The sequence below is a fragment of the Leuresthes tenuis genome, unplaced genomic scaffold, assembly GCF_036924035.1.
Source record: "Leuresthes tenuis unplaced genomic scaffold, fLeuTen1.0.hap1 SCAF_7, whole genome shotgun sequence".
NCBI classification, from domain to species: domain Eukaryota; kingdom Metazoa; phylum Chordata; class Actinopteri; order Atheriniformes; family Atherinopsidae; genus Leuresthes; species Leuresthes tenuis.
In genome coordinates, this window is record NW_027325361.1 from 9,389,147 (window position 1) to 9,412,852 (window position 23,706).

Genomic DNA, 23,706 nt, shown 5'->3' on the forward strand with positions numbered 1-23,706 from the left:
GGTAGATAACATGACTGAGTGTAAAAGAGAAAGGCAGAGCCTCTCAGGGGTAAAGATGGACAGAGGTTCCGCTATCTGCAAAGAAAACAACGTCTCAGAATAATGTTCCTAGATGTAAAACTTGCAACATGATATAATTAAAAGATTCAGAGAATCTGTGTGCAAAGGGATAAAGCTGGAAATCAATACTCAGCCCCCATGATCTCCGGGTCCTCCGGCAGCTCGGCACATAAAAGAGAAACCATTGTGTCATGGAAATCACTGCGTGGGCTCAAAACACTTCAGCAGGTTAAGGAAATCAGCAGCTTAAAGCTCTTGCGTGTAAAGACATTTGGGGACACGATCCAGAAAGGCTGCTGTCCTCTCTGGGCAAAAAGACATTAAAAATGCAATGAGGTAAAGTGGAAAACTGTTTTGTTGTCAGACAAATTACAATCCACATCCTCCAGAATAAAGGGTAGCAGGACCAGCCAGTTTGCCATCTGATGTATGGGGGTGCAGTAGTGTCTATGGAAAGGGCAACTTACACATGGAAAGGCACAGTCAATGCTGACAGGTACATACAGCTTTTAAAGCAACATATGTTCCCATTCAGATGACATATATTTCAGAGAGGAACACTTACTGCATCCATTACAGCAGCAGAAGAGTCCAGGTGCTGGACTGGTCCAAAACGGAGCAGCCATAAATCCCCATACAGGACGAAAACGGGACGTTTCTCTCCTAAAGGTCCAGCACCTTATGTCCTGAGTTCCAAGAGGTTTACAGACTGATGTTAAAAGGGGAGGAGATGGTAAACAGTGGTAAACACGGCCCGTCAAATTCAAGATCAGCGAATGTCTTTTGTCAAATCAAACTTTTCACCTTCGACATTTGATGTTTTCTCTGCTCATAGGATTTACGAATTGTATTCTGTTATTTACATTTGACATAGGTTGTAAAGCGTAGAACTCAATAATGTCTGTGAGAGGAGACACTGAACACTTTCTGAAGAATCCGTGCAGCACGGATATTTTGACTTACGCCGCTCAGTGAACCAGCATCAAGCCAGAAGCAGCTATAAGTCACATCATTCCCTGCAGTGAACGAACTCTTTAAGTTTGTCTCTCAATGCAGAGCAGAGTCACAGACATGTTATTGATCAGCTGTTGCCATCAGACCTTCCTCTCCATGGTGACATTACTGGCCGACCTGCTGCTTGTCCTTTTAACCCCCCCGACCACAACATGAACTTTCCCCGAACCCTGCGCCAGGTCACCCAGCGGTCAATGATCGGACACACAGGGACAACAGTAATTAATGACTTTATTAATAATATGATTTCAAAATAAAAAATAACATTAAAATAACATGTTTCATCCTTGTTAACAACTTGCATCATATGGCCACATGGTGGCATCGCAATGCCAAGTTCTTCTTTTTAAAAATACCAAATTGTTCTTCTGCCATCCAGTTCATTTGTTCTGCCCGTCGTTGCTTTGACCACAAACATGGAACACAGTTCAGACTCTACCCTCCCCCCCACCCTCCCCACAAACCTCCCAGTTAGGAAAAAAATAAATCAAACCTTTATAAATACAGGCAACCCTGTCCCCTTGTCACAGACACATTATGACACCACTGACACAGGAAACACCCCGTCTGCACACGCCCCCTCCCACCCTCCTCCACACATTTGAAAGGAACCACTTCTGCTCTTTTTCTTTGTCAACTAAAAGATCCACACAGTAGATAATCTACCTTTGTTGTATCATACATATTATATATAATATAGTCTCAGCCGAAATGTTCCACTGTCGCAGCCCTGCCCAGAGAGTTAGAAAGTGAAGGGGCTGCTGGTGTTGTTCTCCTGTCCGTCTTCAACGTCAACAGTTAAAGCTCAGATTCGTATTATCACCTTTTAGGACGTACGATTCTAAAGACTACAGTACCCATGATCCTCTGCTCAGTTGAGGAAGAAGCCAGTCGGAGTCCATGTGGGTCGGAAACTTTAAAATACTTAATTGTTAAAATAATCAAGGCACCACACATGGTGAATTCAGACAAATATGATTCAGGCTTTTTAACATTTATCCTTACAGCTTGGACGATGCTTGTAGCAATGCATGCTGGGAGTCATTACGCCACGGATATTTTGCACATTCTCTGCACAGATGCACAGAAACGTTAAAACCAATGGCACCTTTCCCTCCAGATCAGCTCCCCCCACTTTGCAACTCTTGTCTCCTATGATGTGTTTCTTCAAGCTCAAGTTATCCCTAAAATGATAAGAATCTAATGAAAATGACACTTTCTGTTTGGGTACAGACTTCTATGAAAGCATCACAACCAGTTATGACACAGGAAATCAACTTTTTTTTGTTTTCAGTTCCCGGAACCAAAGTGTGGACTCTTCGTGTCCTCCCTTCTGGTCCAGTTATTTGTACTCAAAGCAGAGGGTGACAACAAAGTTTAGCTCATCCAGCAAAGATTTTCCTACACCTGCTTCTTGGTGTTTAGCTGTCATCAGAATCATGATACACAAAACGTAGGGGAAACATCCCCCATAACAACATCTCATGCCTAAATTAGATTCAATGGGCATGTTTGTTTGTGAATAATAACAACACATGCCAAAGTAAAGACAATTAAATAACAAAAACAAAAAGGTTGGCAAATAAAAACTCAATTCATGTTGTATTGCATGTAAATATTGTATAAAATCCTTAAAAATACAGTTTAGGTAACTACTTAAGTACTGAAATCATCACAGCCAAAAGTGCAGAGGTCCATAAATAAAACATTGACTGCGGGTAGACAGTGGGGCTTCTCCCGTGTGACTCCCCCTCGCCGCCGCCACCACCACAAGGGACTGAATGAGTGCCTGGTCAAGGGTCAGAGTTCATGAACTAGGACTTAAAAGCTCCCACACTGGTGCACAGAGAAGAGGACAGAAAGGAAAGTTGTTCTTCATCAACTGTCTCCTGTTATCGTTGACGAACACGCTCGCAGACGTCACTCACACGGTTGCAAAGTTAATTCTCAGTAATTGCAGCCTGAAGTTCTGTTGACAGAGGCACACCTTAAGGAAATGAAGGTGGCACGGGGGGAGGGGGAGAGAGGAGGGCAGAGGGGAGGTTACTGCAGGGCACGTAAGGCGGCGTGGATTCAGGCTTTCTGTTCTTGTTTTTAATTCCGAGACAAATTTTCCATGCTCAGACGGCGTTTACGGTAAGGGAGTGTGTATGTGTGGCTGAGTGAGGCAGGCAACAGAGAGAGAGGGCGAATTATTAAAGCTATAGAAGCGTCAGGAAAAAAAACAACAAACAAAAAAAAACACGGTCAGCAGGAAGATGAGGAGGCGAGGAAGGGAATTGCTTACCGAAGGACCGCCCCACAGAGGGCTGGTGAGTGTGTGTTTGAAGCCTAGAGGGGCCACAGGAATGAACACATGACGGGCCTGAATTGAGAAGCAAGTTCACCTGTTTCTGGAGATTTTGTGGTTTTTAGAAAAACAAAACTGGCTTCTGGCTGCGTTAACACATCGCAGACGAGCAAAGAGTAGCGTCACTGATCCACGAGAAAACTGTAAAAAACGGTCAACTGTGTCAGTGCAGCAGCAAAACGGGAGATGAGAATATAAAAAAAAAACATAAAAACCATTAGGTGATATACAGCAAATATAAAAAGAGCATAAAAATACACAATAACAGTCAAACAAAACACTGTAATCAAACACTAAAAGTATGCTACAGCTGAAGAGTGGGTGCTATACTGTACAGGGACTATCTACACAGACTGTGCTTTAACGTTCATTTATACGGAAAAGAGTTTTTGCTGCAAAAGCCTAAAGAGAAAGTTTGAATACAGTATGATTTGACAAAAGAAACCTGAATTATTGCTCATTATTTCATGATAATATATAAAAAAAAAATTCAAAATGGCTGCCAGGTGTACAGCAAATATCTGGAAATCTTTCAAATTGCAGCTTAATTGTTCAAATCAGAGTGCAATGTGAACTGGATGCAACCATGAAAACAAAAACTCTTAACTCTGGTACAACTAACCTCATCATGGCTTCCAGTAATTACTGATCTGTGTGGTAAGTGCCTGAGATGCAAGTATATCAACGCTCTGTCTCCTACATCCTGATTACAGCAGACTGCAGTGCCAACAGCTCTCAAAACAATTAACTAGCAGCTAATTTTCAGTGTGTGGATGTTAATTTAGTACGTGTTAATAAACGCATGATTGTCACTTTGATTTATAAAACCTTTGACCGAGTTCATCTGAGCTGCAGCAATGGATTAATTATGTAAACTAATCGGTTCTTTGGCTGAACCAATCAGAGAATTTCAGTGCAATTGAACCGTTTGTGGTAACATCGCAGTCAGGCCCACTTCCAAATCCTGCTCTGGGCCCCCACGCTTGGTCTTAAGCTTCAGTCTTGAGTTAATTAAAATCTTCAACTGGAGCTTTGGGTCATCTGCATGGCAAGATGAGCACTACTCCTTGATCCCTAAAAGAAAAGTGGCGCAACTACCTCTGCAAAATGGATGGTTAGGGCCAAGGAGAGGAACTGGGATCGGGTCTTAAAGAGTTTGTGTGATGGAAGGGCAGAGCATGGGCAAAGAAAGCGTCCTGGTTTGAATCTGGTGTGAAACTCGGATTATAAGATGGGTTACGAGCCGAGGTTTACGCGAAGCAGCGTATGTATCAGATTAAAGATGTTGAAGTTAAGCCCAGAGATGATAAATGTACGTTTTGAAAACAGTAAACACGCTTACTTGTTGTTGTGTCAGCCTGAGAAGCCCAAACACACATCCCCACATGCACTCCAAACAAAATAGTAGGAATTCGAGCTTCTCAAAGCCAGACTAACACACCTAAGATAATGTGGCTGGGGATCAAATCCCTCCTGCATGTTTACGCTCAACTAGAATCAAACGGGCTGAGGCATTCTGCAGTATAAGTATAAGTGTGTATTAATGCAGCCAAACTCCCATTAAAGCTACTCTTGTTCACATATCGTTCTGTTTCTTTTGGCAGATGGATGACGGATGGATCACAGATGTCACTTACTGTTGATTGACAAATCAGCCTGTGTAGACTATGCGTTTCCAAACTGTTCTGATCAGTTCCTGATTTTTCTTTAACCGCAGCCTCATTTGACAAAGCCACCGTTTCAGTAACCGAGAGGCAGCGCCTGTTAGATGCACGATGATCTCCCCAGGTGGAGGCGGTCTTAAACCTTTTCCTCACACAGCTCCAGAATATGTGTACCAGGAAAACGGGGGTTATCAAACTAACTGGCCAGGTTGAGCTGTAACTGTACAACATGCAACCGTACTCACTGTCCACCATAGAAGACACACCAGTTTATTTACTAATCGTTTTGGGCTGTAGTATATCATTTTTTTTAGCCTGTCAGTCAGGCTGTAATCTATTGGTGATTTGCTACGATTTGTTTGATATCTACCGCTGCGCAGTGTTGTTTTCACTCATCATCACTAAACCAACCAAGCCTGATTTGCTGATTGGTTAATGTGAGCCAGTTTTGTTAGACGTACAAGTTATCCATCAACAATATCACTTCTCAATTCAGGCCCCTGTGAAATACATTTCCAACATTTAGGTAGAAATAAAAAAGAAAAAAAAGAAAGTGTTTTGCTTTGCTTTACTTCTTTTTCTGCCTAAGTCTATCATTGTTGCTGTGTAAGTGCTTGGCATCCTCATATCAAACGCTCCACCATTAGTTGAAATACTTGAAACTGCTTCAAGAGGGAGCCCGGACCCTTTTCAACAACAATACTCCCACAAAACACACAAAGCAAAAACACAGCTCGCACAGCTCTTACTAGAGCTAATTAAAGTGGGAAATTACCACAGTCATCTGGCGCTTCCTCTTAAAAGAAAAACACTAAACCTAATCTCAGAGAGCAAGAACATTAAAAACATGACCACCATAGATGAAAAAAATCACCATCGAGCAGGCGTTATGAACAGAGATATTATAGATAAATGGACAACAGCCTTGAAAGACACTGGAAGGGAGAAGCAGGGATGGAAGCCATTAAGACAATACTGGATATTCAGGCATCCCAATTAACACTTGTTTCCCCGAGGGGGGTATTGTAGGGGGGGGAGCGGTGTGGGCATGAGTAACAGAGCGCACACACACCCCCCATCCCACTGCGAGATGCAGGAAAAGGCACTAGAGTGGGGCTGTTGCTAGCCGTAGAAAAGTAAAAGCATTATACATTCATAGCTCACAGGTTATCGTAACCGCAATCTGGGAATAAATACACAAATGCACTTGTAGAAAAATAAAATGTAAAAAAGCGTGGCCCCTATTTTTCTCTTAATTTTTGGATTCTGGGAAACAAGTATGGCTACTTTTTCACGGCTTTTTATACCCCCCTCCCACCCGACCTACCCACCACCTAGAAGGCAATTCAGGAGTGATCCTCCACTGCTCTGGCCGCGAGCAGTCGAGCCCTTTCATGCACGCCATTATAGGGAATAAGGGAGGAGGGGGGAGGAGTAAGGGGCCTTTTGTGGGAGGGAGGGGGGTGGTGGTTGTTGGTAGGAGGTCAAGGCTCAGCTTTCAGTGCGAGGAAGCAGAGGAGAAACTCAACAGAACATATGTTTTCAGATGTTCAGACAACAGAAAACCTCAGCAGAGTCTCACGCACACATACAGCACACACAACAGTGTCTTCGTGAACAGTGTGAAGTGAAAGGTTCGGGGGACGAAAAATGTGTCCGCATCTGGGTAATACTTCACTCAACCCCCCCCTCCTTCAGCATTAAATACACAACAATATTCAAAAACTGGCTTACAACATGCTATAATGTACTCGCTTACAAGTTTTCTTTCATCAAATACATTTTTGCTTTATTGCCATTTGCTATGATGTCACAGCAGCCATATTTTTTTAATTTGATACACATCTTTTAGGGCATGTGAACACGGAACAGCACTGAAAAGATGTAGTTTTCTTTTACTGATTGACTAACAAATGTTTACGACATCTGGTATCTTTCCTCTTCCTTCCTTCTTTCCTCTTTTCTAATGGAAAGCCAAAGCTGCAGCTGCAGAGACATATAGAGTGTAGCTTTAAGGGTCAATTATAACACTGATGCCATTAGGCTAAAGTGTGTCATCAATCACCATCCAAGTGTGTTTGTTTTTTTCATTAACCAGCAAGAGTTTCATGTAACGTGTGTTACTTTATTAATTAAGAGAAACCTGTAGTCTTTTCTGCATAGACAAAATCTGTCAGGCAGCCATGAATTAGCACTGTGATGAGCGGCTCAAAGAGACAAGGACAAAATTGATTTTCTTCCTCCAAAATCCTGACCTGACAGTGTGACATGTGACAGATGGAAATGAGAGGCTGTAAGCAACTCTTCATGAAGTATTTCTTCAATTATTTCATTCTAGACAAATACAATTGTCTTCTTACAACGACATTTAAGTGTTTTATAAGCCACTTAGTCAGTGTTCATTTACTATTAATGCTAAAAAGGGGGGCTAATAGAGTAAAGTGCAACCTAGACGTGAATTCGTTGGCATGTATGTGTGTTTAAAAAAGGAGCGGAACCGGCTGTTTATGCTCGAGTTTCACAAAGAGAAGTCAGTAACCACAAAGACAACATCTCCTCTTTAACCTCAGCAGTGCTCGCACAAGCACACACACACACACACGCACGCACGCACGCACACACACGTACAATTCACACGCTCACAACTCGAGTGTGCTGGGACAGAAATGAGCTCCAGCTGACAACAGGGGGAGGGAACTGGAGTGTTCTGCCAAGTAAGGAGTGTGGATTTGAAGGGGGAGGAAGAGGAGGAGGGGAAGTATTAGGTTTGCAAAGGCGGGAGCAATATGAGTGCAGGAGGGTGAATGAGGGGGGTGGGGGGTGAATTCCACAGCTCTGCACAGACTCAAGAGAAGAGATGTGTAGTGAAAATCCTGACTGTAGACGGAGTTCGTATACTTCAGTGTTCCCTCCCACGCCTCCTCCAGTTTTCTCCCCACTGTCATGTGAAGGTGGTGTTGTGTGCTTGCGTTTGTTCATGTGGTAGTTGATCGATGCTTCAGTCGGGCGCGTGAAAAGGCCGCGACAGGCTTGGCTGCTCGTCTCCTCAAAGGGCAGACGTAATGGCGAGGCTACCTCTGCCGCGGACATCCACACGCCAGCTTCCACCTCCTGTCACGTGGCTGTCGCCTCCAGGTAGCTCTGTAGTTTGCGGACAGTGGACTCGTCCAGTGAAAAGAGGTCAAAGTCAAAGGTGGTGTTTGTCACGTTGAAGTGGCCCGTCTCTTCAATCAGGTTGACAATCTGAGAGGGACGAAGAATGACTAATATCATTCAAAGCTGCAGCAAATTTCACCAACGTTGCAGTTTCGTTTTGGCAATAACAGCGTCAGTGTTGGATCGTTTGTTTCTCAATAATTACCAGTTGTTTCCGGTCAGGTTAAACAAGTTAAAACATTCACATGCAACAGCTCTACAGCAAAATATTGTCATGTGACGGTCATCAATGTCAAGGGATGAGCACACACCTGCTGTAGGACGTTTCGCTCCCTTAATGCCATCAGTCTGCGGTGGAGGTCCACCAGTTCCTCTGTGTAGGCCTGCGGGGATTATGAGGAAGGAACAGAGTTCATATGTGCATGGAAAAAAGTCAAAATTCAATGGTTGAACTGTTTTCCTCTATGATTTATGAATCTAGAAATAAGCACATGGTGCCCTGAGGGCTTTAAACCAATCTGAATCTTGGGGTCAAAGGATAGGACAAAGCTTCACACACATTTATAACCAGGCAATCCAGTACAGGAGCCCTCACACATGACCTTTAACACACCAAAAGGGGAGTCATCTGCCATTCTTCCTGTGGTTTTCAGAGGATTGTAGGGTCACAGCTTCTGATTGTCTGGTTTGGGGTACTTCCCTGCCCTTAACATCTTTGGGTATATGTTTCTGCACTTTCTCTGTTGGCTGCCCTGGTATTCTTCTTCTGCTGTTTATGCTTGTCATTCTCACCCTCATTCACGACATTGCGCGCCAATATAACTGGCGCTCTGAGAGCTTCTGTGTCATTTCTGTCCAGACATGTACCTCTCGATTTTTTGTAACTTGGCACAAGCTTCGTGAGGGCTGTGCATGAAAAACAGGAAGAGCTGCGGGGAAGCGTATGCTACCTGGTCCATCTCTACAGGCATCTGTGCGACCAATCCAGACCCAAGCAGGTACAACTAAGGTAAATTTTAGAAAAACATTTTAAAAAAGTTTTAAAAGTGAAACAGAGAAGCTGAAACTTCATTTATGCATATTGAACGTACTGTACGACTTCTTCTGAGGCTATTCCTGTGGTGTCACAGTGGGTGCCATTGTCCCAGCAGCAACGCCTGCTGTTTATGAAGGAAACTGCACTGACTCCACCGTTCTGAACCACCAGTATAAACGGTTACGGCGCCGTTTTATCACAATTTGCTCACACAATGACCAATGCAGTGAGCATAATCACTGCTTAAGTCTGGGAGCTCTCTTCAGTGTAGTGATGCCTTTGTGCCACTCAGAACTCTAAGGTTTGGTAACAGAGAAGACCAACTTGTCATAGCTGTTAGTTTGCTCGCTCATAATGTTCCACATTCCCATGTGTTGTCACACAAGTCTGGAATTGGCCAGCTTTGACCCCTGTTTTTCAAATACGTAATTTTCCTTCCAGGCCAGTGACAGGAGAAGCCTCTCCCTGCCTACGGATCAAGTCTTACGAGAACGTTTCCCCCGTCTGTGTCACACAGGCTCAGCCATAGTACAGCTTCTTGGTCACTGCTGGATCTTAACTACCAGAAACAGTTGCTGCTCAGCAATGAATCAAAACAGGATGCAACTTTTGTTTGAAATGAACTGATGATCTTGAGGCGTGCAATTGGTGAGAAATGGTTGTAAAAGACACTCCTGACTTGTCTACATCTACAATCTGGTTTATCAGATCTCCACTGAGCTCTGTGGACTCCTCTGTGGACTTTTCTAATCTATTGTGTGTTGATCAATGTTGTGGGTGAAGTCAAACATAGAGGCTACCAGCTGCAGTCAACAACAATCAATGATGGCAGGTTAAGAGCCTTTGGCAGGTTGAAATATTCTAAAAACTAAATAAACTCTTAATTAATTAATTGATGTAAGTGGGTGCATCTAATATTGCTTTGGTGTTCATGTCGATGGTGTGTATGTGCACTTCCAACCGGAGCTGTATTACACTCCCACAGGCTTCAGTTCAATAAGTTATTAAGTGATTAAGTAAACTGATTAGATAGATCATGGGAGAGTTAAATAAGTTAAGGAGATGATTAAATGATCAATGACATTTAATCTAAACTTCACTTATCCAAGCAACACAAAAAAATGGTGATCGAACCACAGACGGTCTGAAAGGTAGATAATTACTCTTAAAACCGAGTTTCAGCTTCCCAAAAACCAGGCAGAGTTCATTCTGAAGCGGGACAATGAGCCCAAACTTACAGCCCTACAGAACAACCTTCACTCACTGCCAAACGAGTGAGATCTGTTACAGATGTTATGGCCCCACCAGAGTCCTATCCCTCACCGTTATGTAGTAATGAGACAGAGAACATCCACAGAGGAAATTCAGCATGTTGTTCTTGATGCTTGGAATAAAGAACCTCGTAAGTACACAGAAAAAGTGGAGAAACACACTGAGATTTCTGATGCTGTTTTAGAGGCAAAAGGAAGGTCACACCAAATATTAATTTAGAACAAAAAAAGGTTAGAGTAAAAAGTATTTACCCCCAAATCAACCAGCTTAACTTTAGACTTTTTGACCACATTCTCCTTTGTTAGTCAGAGAAAGATTTAACCCTTTCCCAAAGTCAACAGTCTTATTGTAAAAGTTTGGTGTACGATTAATCCGTCTTCTTGTGACAAAAACAAAGAAGAGCAGTTTTCTCTGGGGTTCGTGGGCCTCGCTGATCATCAAAGCATCTTACATTTAATAACACACTCACTAAAAAGTGACTGAATGCAGCATGTGTGAGAGAGTTTAAACATAAAAAGTTTGATTTACCCTTCCTACCTTGTCGTATCCCTTCTTCATCACCTTCTCTGAGCGAAAAGAGGAATCTGGACTCTTTCTGACCACCTGCAGTTCACAGACAGAGAGCAAAAAAAAAGATGCAAAGCAAGAAAGGAAATATTAAAGCAGAGGCAGCGAAGAGAGGCCATCAGACTACAGTGACAGTTTATAAAGATGAAATGTAATTGGATGCTTGGTGCACTGCTGCAACAATGCAGTTTCTATGACTCTGTGCTGAATAGCTTTAGGTTATTTCCTGCTGAGCAGGAGCTAAGCTATAAATGTAAAATATGTCTTAAATTCAGAATAAATCCTCTGCCAACTTAATGTGTCAAACTCTTAGCACACAGGAGAATTCCCAAGTCAATTTTAATCACAAAAGTAAAATTAAAAACACCATTTCTGTTCACAAAGGTAAAAAAACAAATGTAAAAGCACAGTGACATTTAATCCTACTGATATCCAGCTGAAATTAAACTGTATTTTCTTATCTGAGAAGTGAATCTCTGGCACTGTCCCTACTCACAGCTCCACCAGCCAGCAAAAGATCACAGATGATCTGCTGTGTTCTCCACCTCACCTGCACTAACTTCTCATCAGCTGACTAGCTTCTAATTTCATCCGTTTCTCACAGCACATGTTAGTTAGCTGCACAGTCCTAGTTAGCGCTGGTTCACCTCACCATTCTGAGACTTTCCGTGGCGCCCTGCAGATTTCAAGCAGAAATCCACAGCCATAGCACTGATGGCTGATTGAGCTCACGATGTCATCTCATACATAAAAAAAGCCTCTCATGGACATGTCAAAGAGGTTAAATACATGATGTTTAAACCTTTTGACTTTAAATTGCAGCAATGTTTTGATCGGACTGAGAGACCCGAATTGTTTAAATATGTCAACCCTGATTCATTCAGCAGGTGAATTATCCATTAAAGTGTCTGTCAATACGAGAGTGTTAGCACGCAGCAAAGTGGGGTGTGGAGGACTCACTTTATTATTAGAGGAGCTGTGTTTCTGAGGGGGCGGGGCGGGGTCTCGACCGGGGCGGTGTGAGCCGTCACTGCTGTCACTCTCGCTGTCCAGGCTGAGTCTGACAGGGGTACAGGGTGAGGTCAGAGGTCATTCATGCAGACAGACAGAGCTCATGGTGTCACTGCTCAGTGTGGTACATCCAACATTATATTTGACTTAGACTGAAAGTCTGGTTAGAAGAATTACAGATTAAAATCTAAAACAAAAATACTGATGAAAGTCATACCCAGTGGAAAAAAATATGCGAGCTATATGTGTGACATCACTGATGATGATGTAAACTTCACAGTTGAAATAAGCTTTGGGAGACCTACCGAGAGTCACGGTTGGGCGGGTTAGTTTTGATGGGCGTCTCTTCTTCCGAGCTGCTGTCGTCATCGTCTGACTCTTCTGACTGAATCTCTTCCACCATAGATCGCAAGGGGCCTGAGGAAAAAAGCACAGATTTGTATCAACTCTATTTACTAAGCAACTCCAAGCTTGTGAAGCCGATTCTCTATCAAAGAGAGCATCTCAGCAGTGAAATAAGAGGCATCTCTGTACCTTGCCCTTGTTTCTGTACGGGCTCAAAGTCTGAGTCTGAACTGGAGTCAGAACTGGAGCTGGAGTTGGAGGCACTGGAAGGAGCAGACTGCTGTAAAAGAGGAAGAAAATAGGAAATATCAGGATCACAGATGACCTCTTTGACATCTCTGGTACATTAAGCCTCATCCGGTCTCATCCTCATACCTCTGACTTAGACGATGCTTCGTCCTCTGAATTGGACTCCTCTGAGTCTGGAAGTTTCTTGTGCTCCTTTAGCTCCTGTGTTTCACTTTTGCTTTTGGCCCAGCGGCCTTTGTCCTTGGAAGGTTTCTTCTCGGCGTAGGACTGGCTGGCCGTAGAGGAGGAGGAGACACGCGGAGAGGTTCCTGTGAAGGTCCCGCTGGTCGGCCCCTTGAGCCCCTCGGAGCTGCCCTTCTTCAGCTTCTTAGCACTGGGTTTGGGAGACTCCACTGTAGAAGGTCGTTTCCCAGGAGCTTTGGACTCTGCTGGCCCTCCCCCACCTCCCCCTCCACTCCCTGCCCCCCCTCCTTTGGGAGACATGCCATCCATCTTTGACTCCTTCAGGGTGAGTTTGGGCTCCTTGAAAGCCGCCTTGGGTAGGACCTTAACTTCATCTCTCACTTTAATCTCTGAAGGCTTTTTTGAAGACGACGATGAGGAAGAGGAATGATCACGGCCGCTCTTGGTGCTTCCATCTCTGTCGTCTCCTTTCGACGTGGCTTTGCTCTCAGAGTCTTTTCGTGGCCGTTCACGGTGCTCCTTGGTCAGCTTGTGAGGTTTGGGTCCTTTGCTGCTGCCACCACTTCCTTCTTTGCTGGGTTCCTGAGGAGAGTAAACATCAGACTGTCATAAAGCACACAAACTGGAAAAACAAGACACTAAAAGGCCTCATCAAAAGAGTTTAAATGCTCCATCACCTCCTCAGCCCCTGAATGAGGCCCTGCTGGTACGGTTTGTCAAGCAATCACATAATTCACTATGGATGTTAAACTAAACATTTTAGCCAGAAAGAAGCGAGCAAAGAAGTGCCTCGTCAATTATTCTAAATAAAGTGTAAACGGAGGTGAAAATGGAAAAATGGCTGAGGTACAACGTTGCTCTGAGCTTAATTCTAACATCAGATGGAGGACATGCTCTCATCATCAGTGAGAATAAACACTCCCAACATTAACGGATATGGCTTTAACTTAGCTGGAATTTGATGCTACATTAAGGAATTACACAGGCTGATGACGGCACTAGATTAAAAGTTAAGGAATGATGGACTGATATTAGACATTTCTTACAGCAGACAGGAAGAAAATCAGTCTTTTAAAGAAACTAAACACAGCCATTCATACAACAGTCAAATTTACAATAAAACAGACAAACCCTCAACAGGTGATGCAGAAAGCAACTGTGAAAAATGACTGATAGTGGATTGAATCAGATTAAACTATTGCTACTCCACTTTAAGTTTAAGCTTTACAGCAGCTGGTGTTATCAAGAAACCCGACTGTCTTCTTACTCATTTTTAATAGCGTCACACAACAGTAAGGACCGATGCTTTTATCGGAAAAAAACATTATCCAACACTTAAGGACACGTAAATGCAATTTCCATGCTATCAATAATCCTAAAAGCCAAAAATCTCTGTCGCGTGGCATCTCTGAAGACACTAACATCAGAGCAGAATTTCAGAGAAAAATCTGACAGCTGTACAAAAAATGTTTTCTAGGCCAAAGAATCCATTGGACTATGATTAAAAACTAAGAACTAAGATTAAAAAGAGCAGCAAAAAGAGACCACAGACGTAAGAGTTCGCCCCAACATCAACTCTCAGGATGCAACGCTAATCTCAGAAGGTTGTGTTGCTTGAACCACATCAGATCAAACTTACCAACAGTAAAGGAGTGTAATTAAATCTTTTCTAAAGCAAATAGGATAAATGAGCAAAACTCCTCGCAGCCACATGGTTCTCAGTATCAGTATCCTCTGGCAGAGGTAATTATTTCCACACTGTACACTCTACACCGTAATGAAAGGGGAAGTTTAGTTTGGAGGAAAGGATGCTATTTGTCAAGATCACAAATTCAGGTCAAACGGTTAAAGTGCGGTAAACTGTACTAAATGTACTAAAAACAATAAGAAGATGCTAACTGGTTGTGTTACGCAAAGAACAAAAATGTATCACGAGATAAGATGATCAATGAAAACAACAAATGTTGTGAAAAGCCTGTTTTTCTATCATTTAAAGAGTAAAAGGCGTTATCGGGTTTAAACAGTTGGATGTGAGGTCACATTGGAAAATATAAAGGAGTCAGTTTCCTGTTTTCTTTAGATATGCCCCCCCTCTCCTGGCAGATAAGCAGGCTGAATAATTCTGCATACAGATGCACAGAAACAGACGGTAACCATTACAAGCCTGAATCAGCTTCTTCATGCGGTTTTCAACAAAAATAAAAAAATGTCACCCTTGGGATCAATAAAGGAGACACGCTTTAAGAATAAATTCTTAAACCGAATGAACGAGTTGAGCAGAACACAGCAGACAAAGAAAGTCCCAAAATAATATATTTTGGCCCAACCTTTGATACATGTGAGGTCTTGGTCTTCTTGGGGTCTGAGAAGGCAGAGAGGGGGATGGTGGGGAGCATCGGGTAATCCGGACTGGGCCTCGACACAGCCTCAGCCCCCTCGGGGACCACCAATATCTGGAATTAAAGAGACAAGAGTCGCTGTGTTTCTCTACCAACAGTCAAAACCTCAGCAGATCTAAGTAGGATGGACATAACTCGGGGGAAATCAGTGTAAAGTCTGTGCACAAATAAATAAATACTGCAAATTATACTTAAAATTCTGCTAATTTCTCCACAAACAGACGGCAAAAGTGCTGGGCTGGGAAAATAACCAGTGGGAGACGTGACCGAGCGGTGACGGAACAACAATAACCCCAACCCCAAGGACATCGCTATTAGACAAAACTGGTGACCTAATGTTGTGTTTTATTACCATGTAGGTTGCGTCCGCTTCACAGCTAAGCTGCAAGCTTCAAGTCATTTGCAAAACTCAACTTCTTGTGTTATGTTCAAAACCTTTAGGCTACTTCAGACCACAGACTGTATAACTACAGTGTAACTGTACCCCGTCAACCATGTTTCAAAGTGTTTCATCTCCAGCTACATGCAACATTTTGCAGCTAATTTAGTAGAAAAAGGTTAAAGCCAATGGCATTGGGGATGGGCTAGCCTTCTTCTGTCTGACAGGCTACAAGATCAGCTGTTTCACTTTGTCTCGTTCTGCTGCAGCTCCTTTATGTTTGACAGTGTTCGCTCTTTTCTTTTAAATATTTCTGTAAACCAGATAGACGGGCAGTTTAAAAAACAAAAACTTCTCAAGACTGACACAAACACTGCATCGAGGACATTGTTTAAACATTAAAATGGATGCATGGAAGAGGGACTGGAAGCTCCTCACATTTCAGCACTATGTGAGAAATTATAGTAAAACCCAGTATGAGGTTGTTACTCCTCACTGTTAAGAGTGCCCCGAACTTTAATCAGTTGTTTAGCTTTCAGTCAGTCAACCTGGCAACGAGCCAGCGTGTCAAGCAGCCTCACCCCTCCGGCTTTGATCAGCTTGCTCCTGAATTCTTTGGTGGGGTTGTTGAAGGTGAGCTTCTCACAGCGCAGGTGGTTAACGGGTGGGTTGCCCTCCAAGTTAAGGAACAGGTCATAATTGAAACAAACCTTTTTTGGCTCCTCCTGAAGAAAAAGGAAAAGAACAAAGGCTGTTTTAACTGTCCTCTTAACGGTTACGTGTCACACAAACTAACTCGTGTTTGTCTTTCTGCTTTGCACACATGTAGCTCTCAATACCGACACATTTCCCAACAGACAAAAGCTGAATGAATGAACTATCAACCAGGGGGTCAATAAAACAGACAGACATAGCTGGAGTCAGCACACTGATAAGAAACATTCCTGAGAGAAGCTGTAGAGCTGTGGGGTGGCGGAACAATAAAAAGCTGCGAAGAAAGCATTAAGCCACTCTTAAGAGATTTTATAAACAAAAAGAATTTCTGTAAGCGTGATGATAGATTAATGGTTGCTGATATTTACCTTTTATTGTCTTTTCTGATCCCCCTGACAGATCTGTCTATTGTCTATGAGTTAGGTGCATATATAAGGAGTGAGTGAGTGAGTGTGGCATTTTTCTTGGATACAATCCATATGTTTAATACTGTAAAGAACTGCACTGCCCTTATCTAAAAGTACTGGGCTTCCTTATTCATTCATCGCTTTGTAAAGGTCTAACAAAAGTGCATATCATATATATATATATATATATATATATATATCTCAGAGAAATGTTTTGGTATATAAACAATCATTCCGGTTTGCAAGAACAACTATCTAATCTACTGAAGAGTGTATACGTAAGGTATTCCTGATTAAAATAATAAATATACTGGTCTACTGGGAGTTCAAAGGACTCTATGTGCACTTAAGTAAACCGATTGCTTCTGGTTTAGGCAGTAACTTGATTTTCATTAAGCATTAAGCAAAAGAAAACCCATTTTTCTTTATCAAGTTAAGGAATTAAACAGTCGATTTCTGATTTCTCCAGATGACCCGTAGACTAAACCCCCATTCAGACTGGAGTTATTTCCATGAGCGATTTTAACCCCATTCAGGATGTGTAACAGGCACATTTACAGACACAATCGCCTGCCGTTTCCCAGCAAACTCCCAGATCCTCCCAGGTGTATTTCAAAATTCATCTCTGACTGAAGTGGGGTGTTTTTTTCTCCTCTTTTTTTACCCTTTCTTCAGCTTTATCTATTTATCCATTGTTTATTTAGTCCAGTGTAATATTTGACTTTTGCGTGAAAGGCTCACACCAACAGCCAGGCCTATTTGGAAATCAACATAAAGCCAAAAGGACAGCAAATGCCCATCAAACCGGTGGTTTTCCAAGGCTATTAAAGACCACATCTGATAATTCAATGGTTTAAAAGCCTTTCAAAAGAAAAATTTGAAAAATTCCACCCCTCATCTCACCATCTTAACGTCACAACAAAGTGGGCTTGTGTTAAAGTTTCACATTATCTATCTATACAACATCCACAGCCGCAACATCTTCATTGAGAGGCCCAGTCTTTTTTAACCGTGTGCAGGTGCTCTCACCTTGTTCTTGAAGTAAACCTCAATAGGCATGAGGAAGCCTGCGTAGCCCGATTCTTCTACTTTGTATGGAGGCTCCTTGCATACTGCAGACAGACACACACACGTCACTGGCAATACTTTTCAAAGGAATTTTATATTTACATTTCTGTGATGCTCTTTTCTGATTAGATTCAGCCTTTTCTCTCATGTGCAATTTGTATTGCTTCTTAACTTTTTAGCAGTAAAGTTCAATAACTCTGCTTACAGAGAGCAGGAATGTCAACTTATACGCTCTGTCCTACCTCTCTTGGGTTTGGGGAAGCTCTCATGCAGGCGGAAGACAACCTTCTCTACAAAGTGCTGGATGTCGCCGGTCTCTGGCCCTCGGACAAACACCATCCAGTCGTGGGTGAAGCCCTCTGATGTCACTTTCTTCCTCAGCTGAGCTCTGTGGCCCAACTCCAGCTTCACCTGCACTGTGCACTGCAAAGAAAACAAGAAATACATTAAATGTTGTACATTACTTTAATTCTGAGACAGACAAGGAAACAAACACAAAAAAATGTTAAATACACAGCAAGGACAATAATAAGACGATAAATGAATGACCATAAATGTCAAACAAAACAAACCTGGTTTATGTAGGTTGGTTTTCATATTCCAGTGTTTTCTGGGTGTTGGTTAAACAACTCATTTTAAAGACATCACCTTGGACTTCAGCAAATTTATTTTTGATTAAACAATAAATACAAAAACAAACAAATAAATAATAAAAATAACTGTTATGCACAGCTTTGGTGTACAATACACATCATAGGCTTAAAGGTTAACCCTTTATATGTTTTATACATGCTTGTTTAAGCTGCTTTTTAAATCAAAAGATAAATATAAAATATTTTACATTTTCAGCTTCTTAAAATGGTGAAAATGTGCAACTTTTTGTTTATACTATATGAGAAATTTGAAGACATCACTCTGACCTGTAATAAGCTCCTCGCTTTTCATTGTTCTGTTATCTTATAGATTATAACGACCGATAACTAGAAATTGATCACACAAATCGATAATGAAAATGATTCAAAGCCTGAGCTGGTGAATTAATCCTGGTTCCTGGCAGTGATGAATTATAGTAACAAAAGCACCTTGTAAACCGAGGCAGCTTATGAAATAAACATAAGTAAAGCCAGTAGTAAGATTAATCCAAGAGGACAACAGTCATCGTTTCCAGATTCAACCTTGAACAAAACCTTTGTTTCTATCCCCCAAAAAATGAGATAAAACACTCAAGAGGGGAAGGCCTGGACAGACACAAAGCTGGACTGGTGTTGGGACGCTTCCAGTGAAATGAGAGTGATTAGCAGCCCGAGCCGGCTGATCTCAAAAGGTTTACAGAAGAGGACCTTATTATTGGGCTTCTTCTGTCTGCAAAGAACAATGACAGCAGCAGGTCACGCAAATGACACTGTGCGGGTGGTGGCTGGCCCATGGAAGTGAAGAGGCTATGGAGACAGAGTACAGAAGGGGAACAAGGGGTGGTGGCGAGGACTGGTGGGGGACAGAAAGGCACTTTATGCCCAGGGTAAGACTGAAGAATGTGGAGATTTGGCCCCAACCTAGAGCAGCTCGTGAGCTGGGACTGAGTAGGGGGATTAAAGGGGACAGGACTGAGATGAGCTGGTCTGGCACTCTCCAGTTTGCTCACACGCACACACACATACAAACCTCCCTGCCAGGCCACTCTGTGACAGTAATGCCCTTAAACTCCAGACTCCACCACACCCACAGCGAGCAGCCAGGCAGTCACGCTGATCACCCCCCCCCCGCCCCCGGAGGAGTCCACAAAAAAACAGATAAGTAAAACATAAAAATCAGGATGAGACTGAACCAAAGAGGAAGTCTGTGATTCTATAACAGAAATGAGAGGAGACTCAAAGACTCAAAGCATGGAAACAGAACGCTGCAATCTGCCACAACAATTAGTCAACAATCAATTAGCTGACTGGAAAAAAAAAAAAAGAAACCCCCAGCAATTACTCCAGGAATAATGACCGTTATTAGTTATTTGAGACACAAAACTTTAAGAATTTGTTAACTTTTTTCTGTCACACAAGGTTATAAATCAAAAATCTTCAGACAAAACCAGAAGATTGAACACTGTTGTTCTGAAGAATGTGTAAATTTGTTTACTTTCCCCCCCCAAATTCATTTAACATTTTATGGATTAAACAATTAAATTGCTAAATTAGAAACAGATTAATTGATTATGGCGGTAAAAAAAATCAATTAGCTGAATCCCTACATGGAGTATCTGCCAATGATAAAGAATTAAGAGCCCAGAAGGCAACATGAGGTTGATAAATTGAGCCTATTAGCTTAAAATTAATGAGCAACAATTTTAGCAACAGCAAACCCCAAAGTCATTTCTAAGCAAAGTAAACCTCATTCATGTGCTTCAGCTTCAAAATCAGAGGTTTCTAATCTAATATTTCATTAAATCACTGAATTTGGAAAATGATTTAAGCAGTCTTCTAGTAGTTTCTCAAGTTCAGCATTACATTGTCATACGTAGCATTTCCTACAACCAGCAGTCACAATAACGTTACAATAACGTAATAAACAGATAAAAGTCAATTCAGGCTTTTTAGAAGCTGACTAAAAGGTAGGACATTTTTACAACAAAATAACCACAATTTCAGACTATTTTTCCTTTCACCTTAATCAACTACAGCAAGTCCAACCATTTGGTTTGCTAAAACAGAGAGAGGCACAGAGAAAAAGAGCCAAACTGCCGGAAACAACTGGAATGTTTAGAAACACATTTGTAATAAAACTGACAGTTTGACCAATGTTACAGCGACATAAAGCTGAAGCAAAACCGACATGAAATAAGAACAAAAACAGAGGAGATGAGAATCAACTGAACTATAAAACTGCTTTAAAACAGAGGGGAGGTTCGCCTAAAAAAAACAAAAAAAAAACTGTATACTTCTTAGTGCTTCAGTGGGACAACTAATATGACACAGACAAAGTGGCGTTTGGAGATATATTAATTTAGGAAACTTCTATCAAAAGGAAATTAAATAATACAAGGATTTAAATACTGTTCTGAAGTGTGCATGACCAAGCTCTTTTTCCCTTACACACAATGCTCCAATTGAAGGGAAATACAAATTTTGGCAGACACGCTAGCTCCCATGAAAACAATGAATTCCCAGACGTCATGTAAATAACACCACTTGATCTCTTCCAGCAAATAAAATGATTGGGGGAAACAAAAAAAAGTTTTCCTCATAAGACACAAACAACAAATACTGACCAAAGTTGAGTTAAGTTGAAGAGAAATCCTCCATCATAGCCAACAATAAATATCTACAACATCACACAAGTAAAGATGCAACAGTTATTTGTTTTGGAAAATGCTCAATCACTGAGTCACTGCTAAGTTACAAATAGCCTTTCTGCAGAGCCCAAAGAAAACAAGTGAGTAGTGGAAATAGTTAAGAGAAGCTGCATGACCACTCATCCTGTCGTCTCATCTGCAGCAACATACACACTGATCTGAACACAACAAGAAAACAGAGGAGCTCTCAGTATTGGCACACAAAGTCACGACCCTGCTTCAGTTTCCCCGCATGAAGCAGTTTGACTAATAAGGCTGCTAACCAGTGGTGTCACGATGCTCTAATCTGCCAAAATTTGATTCAAATGAAACATTTACAAAGTCAACCCTTTTGCATTTGACAGACCTATTCAAATCGAATGCCGTGCCATCCAGCAACTCTTAAGTCTAAAGTTTATTTGCATCAGTGAAGCCGGACATAATCGGAGATCAAAGCCAAATCAACAGGACAACAAACTGCGGCCCTCAAAGTGAAAGCAAGTCCTGACAAACCACAGCCCTCAAAATGAAAGCAACCTATATATGACAAAGCGTTAATTAACAAACATATTATCCTCATCAGGTTAGCTTTGTGTACCAGTAAACTGGCAGCCGTGCATCCAATTGGACAAACGTAACCACCAACTATCACAAAAATCGTTGTGACTACTGTGTTAACCGCCATTTTCTGTTCAACCACCACCACTGGTTTAAGACGAACGGTGTTTGTGACTGACGCCTTTATTGCTTCAGAATCGATGAGCTGCAAACTCAAAGTCACAGCGTTATCCGTTTTCATAGGGGGTTCAAATGAAAATGGGCCCACAGCGATGCTTTGAGCTTGCGACTAAATCTATGACGATAATGTTAATAGATACTCACTGAAGTACAGTCGGAGGGATTTTAGAGGTTGAGCACTTTGAGATGAACAGTTATCAAACCATGACTGAAAAATAGGTTGAAATAGTGGAAAATGGCCCTTATATAGTGCTGGAAAAGGGAACATTTCTGTCAGGTTCATCAAACTGTTTTTACAAAGATCAATGTTAACATCTGTAACAGTCCTGGAGGATAAACACAATCAGATTAACTCACTGTGATCAGATTAAGTAATAACTGTAACAAGTCTATTATGTACAGTTTTTACGTAATAAGGATGCAATGAAAATCTTTCACATGCAACAAAGATGGCACGCGTCAACTAAACAACACTTTACTTTTAACTTGTAGCAGAAGACTTCCTCTGCACGCACTTTCACAGATGTTTAAACTTCAAAGAGGCCAATGCTGAATGGAGACTAGCTCGAAGAAAGTGGCTCAGCCACTTTCCACAGTGTGTGTGGCCTAACCATCTGAAATACAGCCTTGAATAACCTCAGGCCTTTAGGAAGTCCAAAGCTGTATCTCCTCGACGGTGAGAAGATATGCAATTTGGTTTACCCACTTTTTTGTTTTCTGTTAAGTAAATTATGTACCTCTTTGTGATCACATAAACCATAAGTGTGCAAATTGATACATTCAAGTGTGGTTTACAAAACAGCCTTTTAAATTATTTCTTATATTCTGGGTTCTTTGCCTAACGCCGAGTAGCCAAATCAAGGTAGATCATGACTGAATTCACACTTGACACAGCCTGTGACAGCTTTTCCTCCACGGTACATGCATTTTACTATCTACAACCATTAAAGTGGCGAACAATAAACAAGTGAGGGTAAATAACGCAGAGATACTACACAGTCTGTTTGAAGATTCCTGATTTTATTAGCCCTCTATGTTAAGGTCTGAGGCCGCTGGCAGTGGAGACAACACCCCGCCTCACCAGCCCAACCTGGAGAGGACAAATCTTTTCCCCGGCGCCTTGTAGCGGCTCCCGAGTCTTTAGCTAACGGCCGACACTGTCCTGGTAGATAAATTAGCTTAGCTTAGCCGCTCAAAACCTCGGCTCAAATTAACCGTCGGGATGATTAGCAGTGTGCATGTGTGTTTTTAAAGGCACCATGGCAGAACAAACAGCAGGTGTGGGTTTCTTTGTGTGCCCGGTTGTGGCTACAGCTATGCAGCGGTGCTGTGAATGGTGTAGTACACTGAGACTAGCTAGCGGTAAATACCGATGTATGAGTGCCCAGCTAGCATAGCTCCAGAGCCAAACAACTACGAGTTCAATAGCAGCAGGAGCATTTTTTTCTTCTGGCTAGCAGAAAGGAGGATTCATTCCTGCCCTGCCAGCGCGCTGCCTGCTACCGTTTTCACCATTAAAAGTTCATATTCCACAAGGAGACAGAATAGCCACTGTACCTGATTCTCCATGTTTCTCTGGCCTCAGTGAATCTTGTATTTATTTACAGCGGCGTTTGCGGAGCGTCTCCCCTGCCTCTGCTCCTCATTGTGTGTCAATCCAGCCCAGAAGCGGAAGGCAGACGGCTCCCCTCCCCTTCCAGACGGCTGCTGGCAGGCAACCAAAACAGAAAGCTCTCTCAGCCAATCGAAGTGCAGAAAATTCAAGCACTCTTAAA

At 42.1% G+C, this 23,706-nt stretch overlaps 1 protein-coding gene across 4 annotated transcripts; it reads right to left on the reverse strand.

Annotated features, from left to right (window-relative positions):
- Positions 1 to 1,288: 1,288 nt before the first annotated feature.
- Positions 1,289 to 23,595, reverse strand: mllt1a (MLLT1 super elongation complex subunit a). Of its 4 annotated transcripts, none has more exons than XM_072389166.1 (12): positions 23,489 to 23,595; positions 18,117 to 18,297; positions 17,836 to 17,918; positions 16,267 to 16,410; positions 15,235 to 15,360; positions 12,851 to 13,489; positions 12,665 to 12,752; positions 12,436 to 12,547; positions 12,080 to 12,179; positions 11,090 to 11,155; positions 8,556 to 8,627; positions 1,289 to 8,331 (listed from the first exon to the last, which is right to left on the reverse strand). In XM_072389166.1, the coding sequence occupies exons 1-12, from the start codon at positions 23,498 to 23,500 to the stop codon at positions 8,203 to 8,205; spliced, it is 1,752 nt and encodes a 583-aa protein (XP_072245267.1). In that variant the 5' UTR covers positions 23,501 to 23,595; the 3' UTR covers positions 1,289 to 8,202. The 4 variants fall into 4 exon arrangements, with proteins under 4 accessions (XP_072245267.1, XP_072245265.1, XP_072245266.1 ...); XM_072389164.1 differs by having other exon boundaries at positions 11,081 to 11,155; XM_072389165.1 differs by having other exon boundaries at positions 12,665 to 12,755.
- Between the last annotated feature and the right edge of the window lie 111 nt (positions 23,596 to 23,706).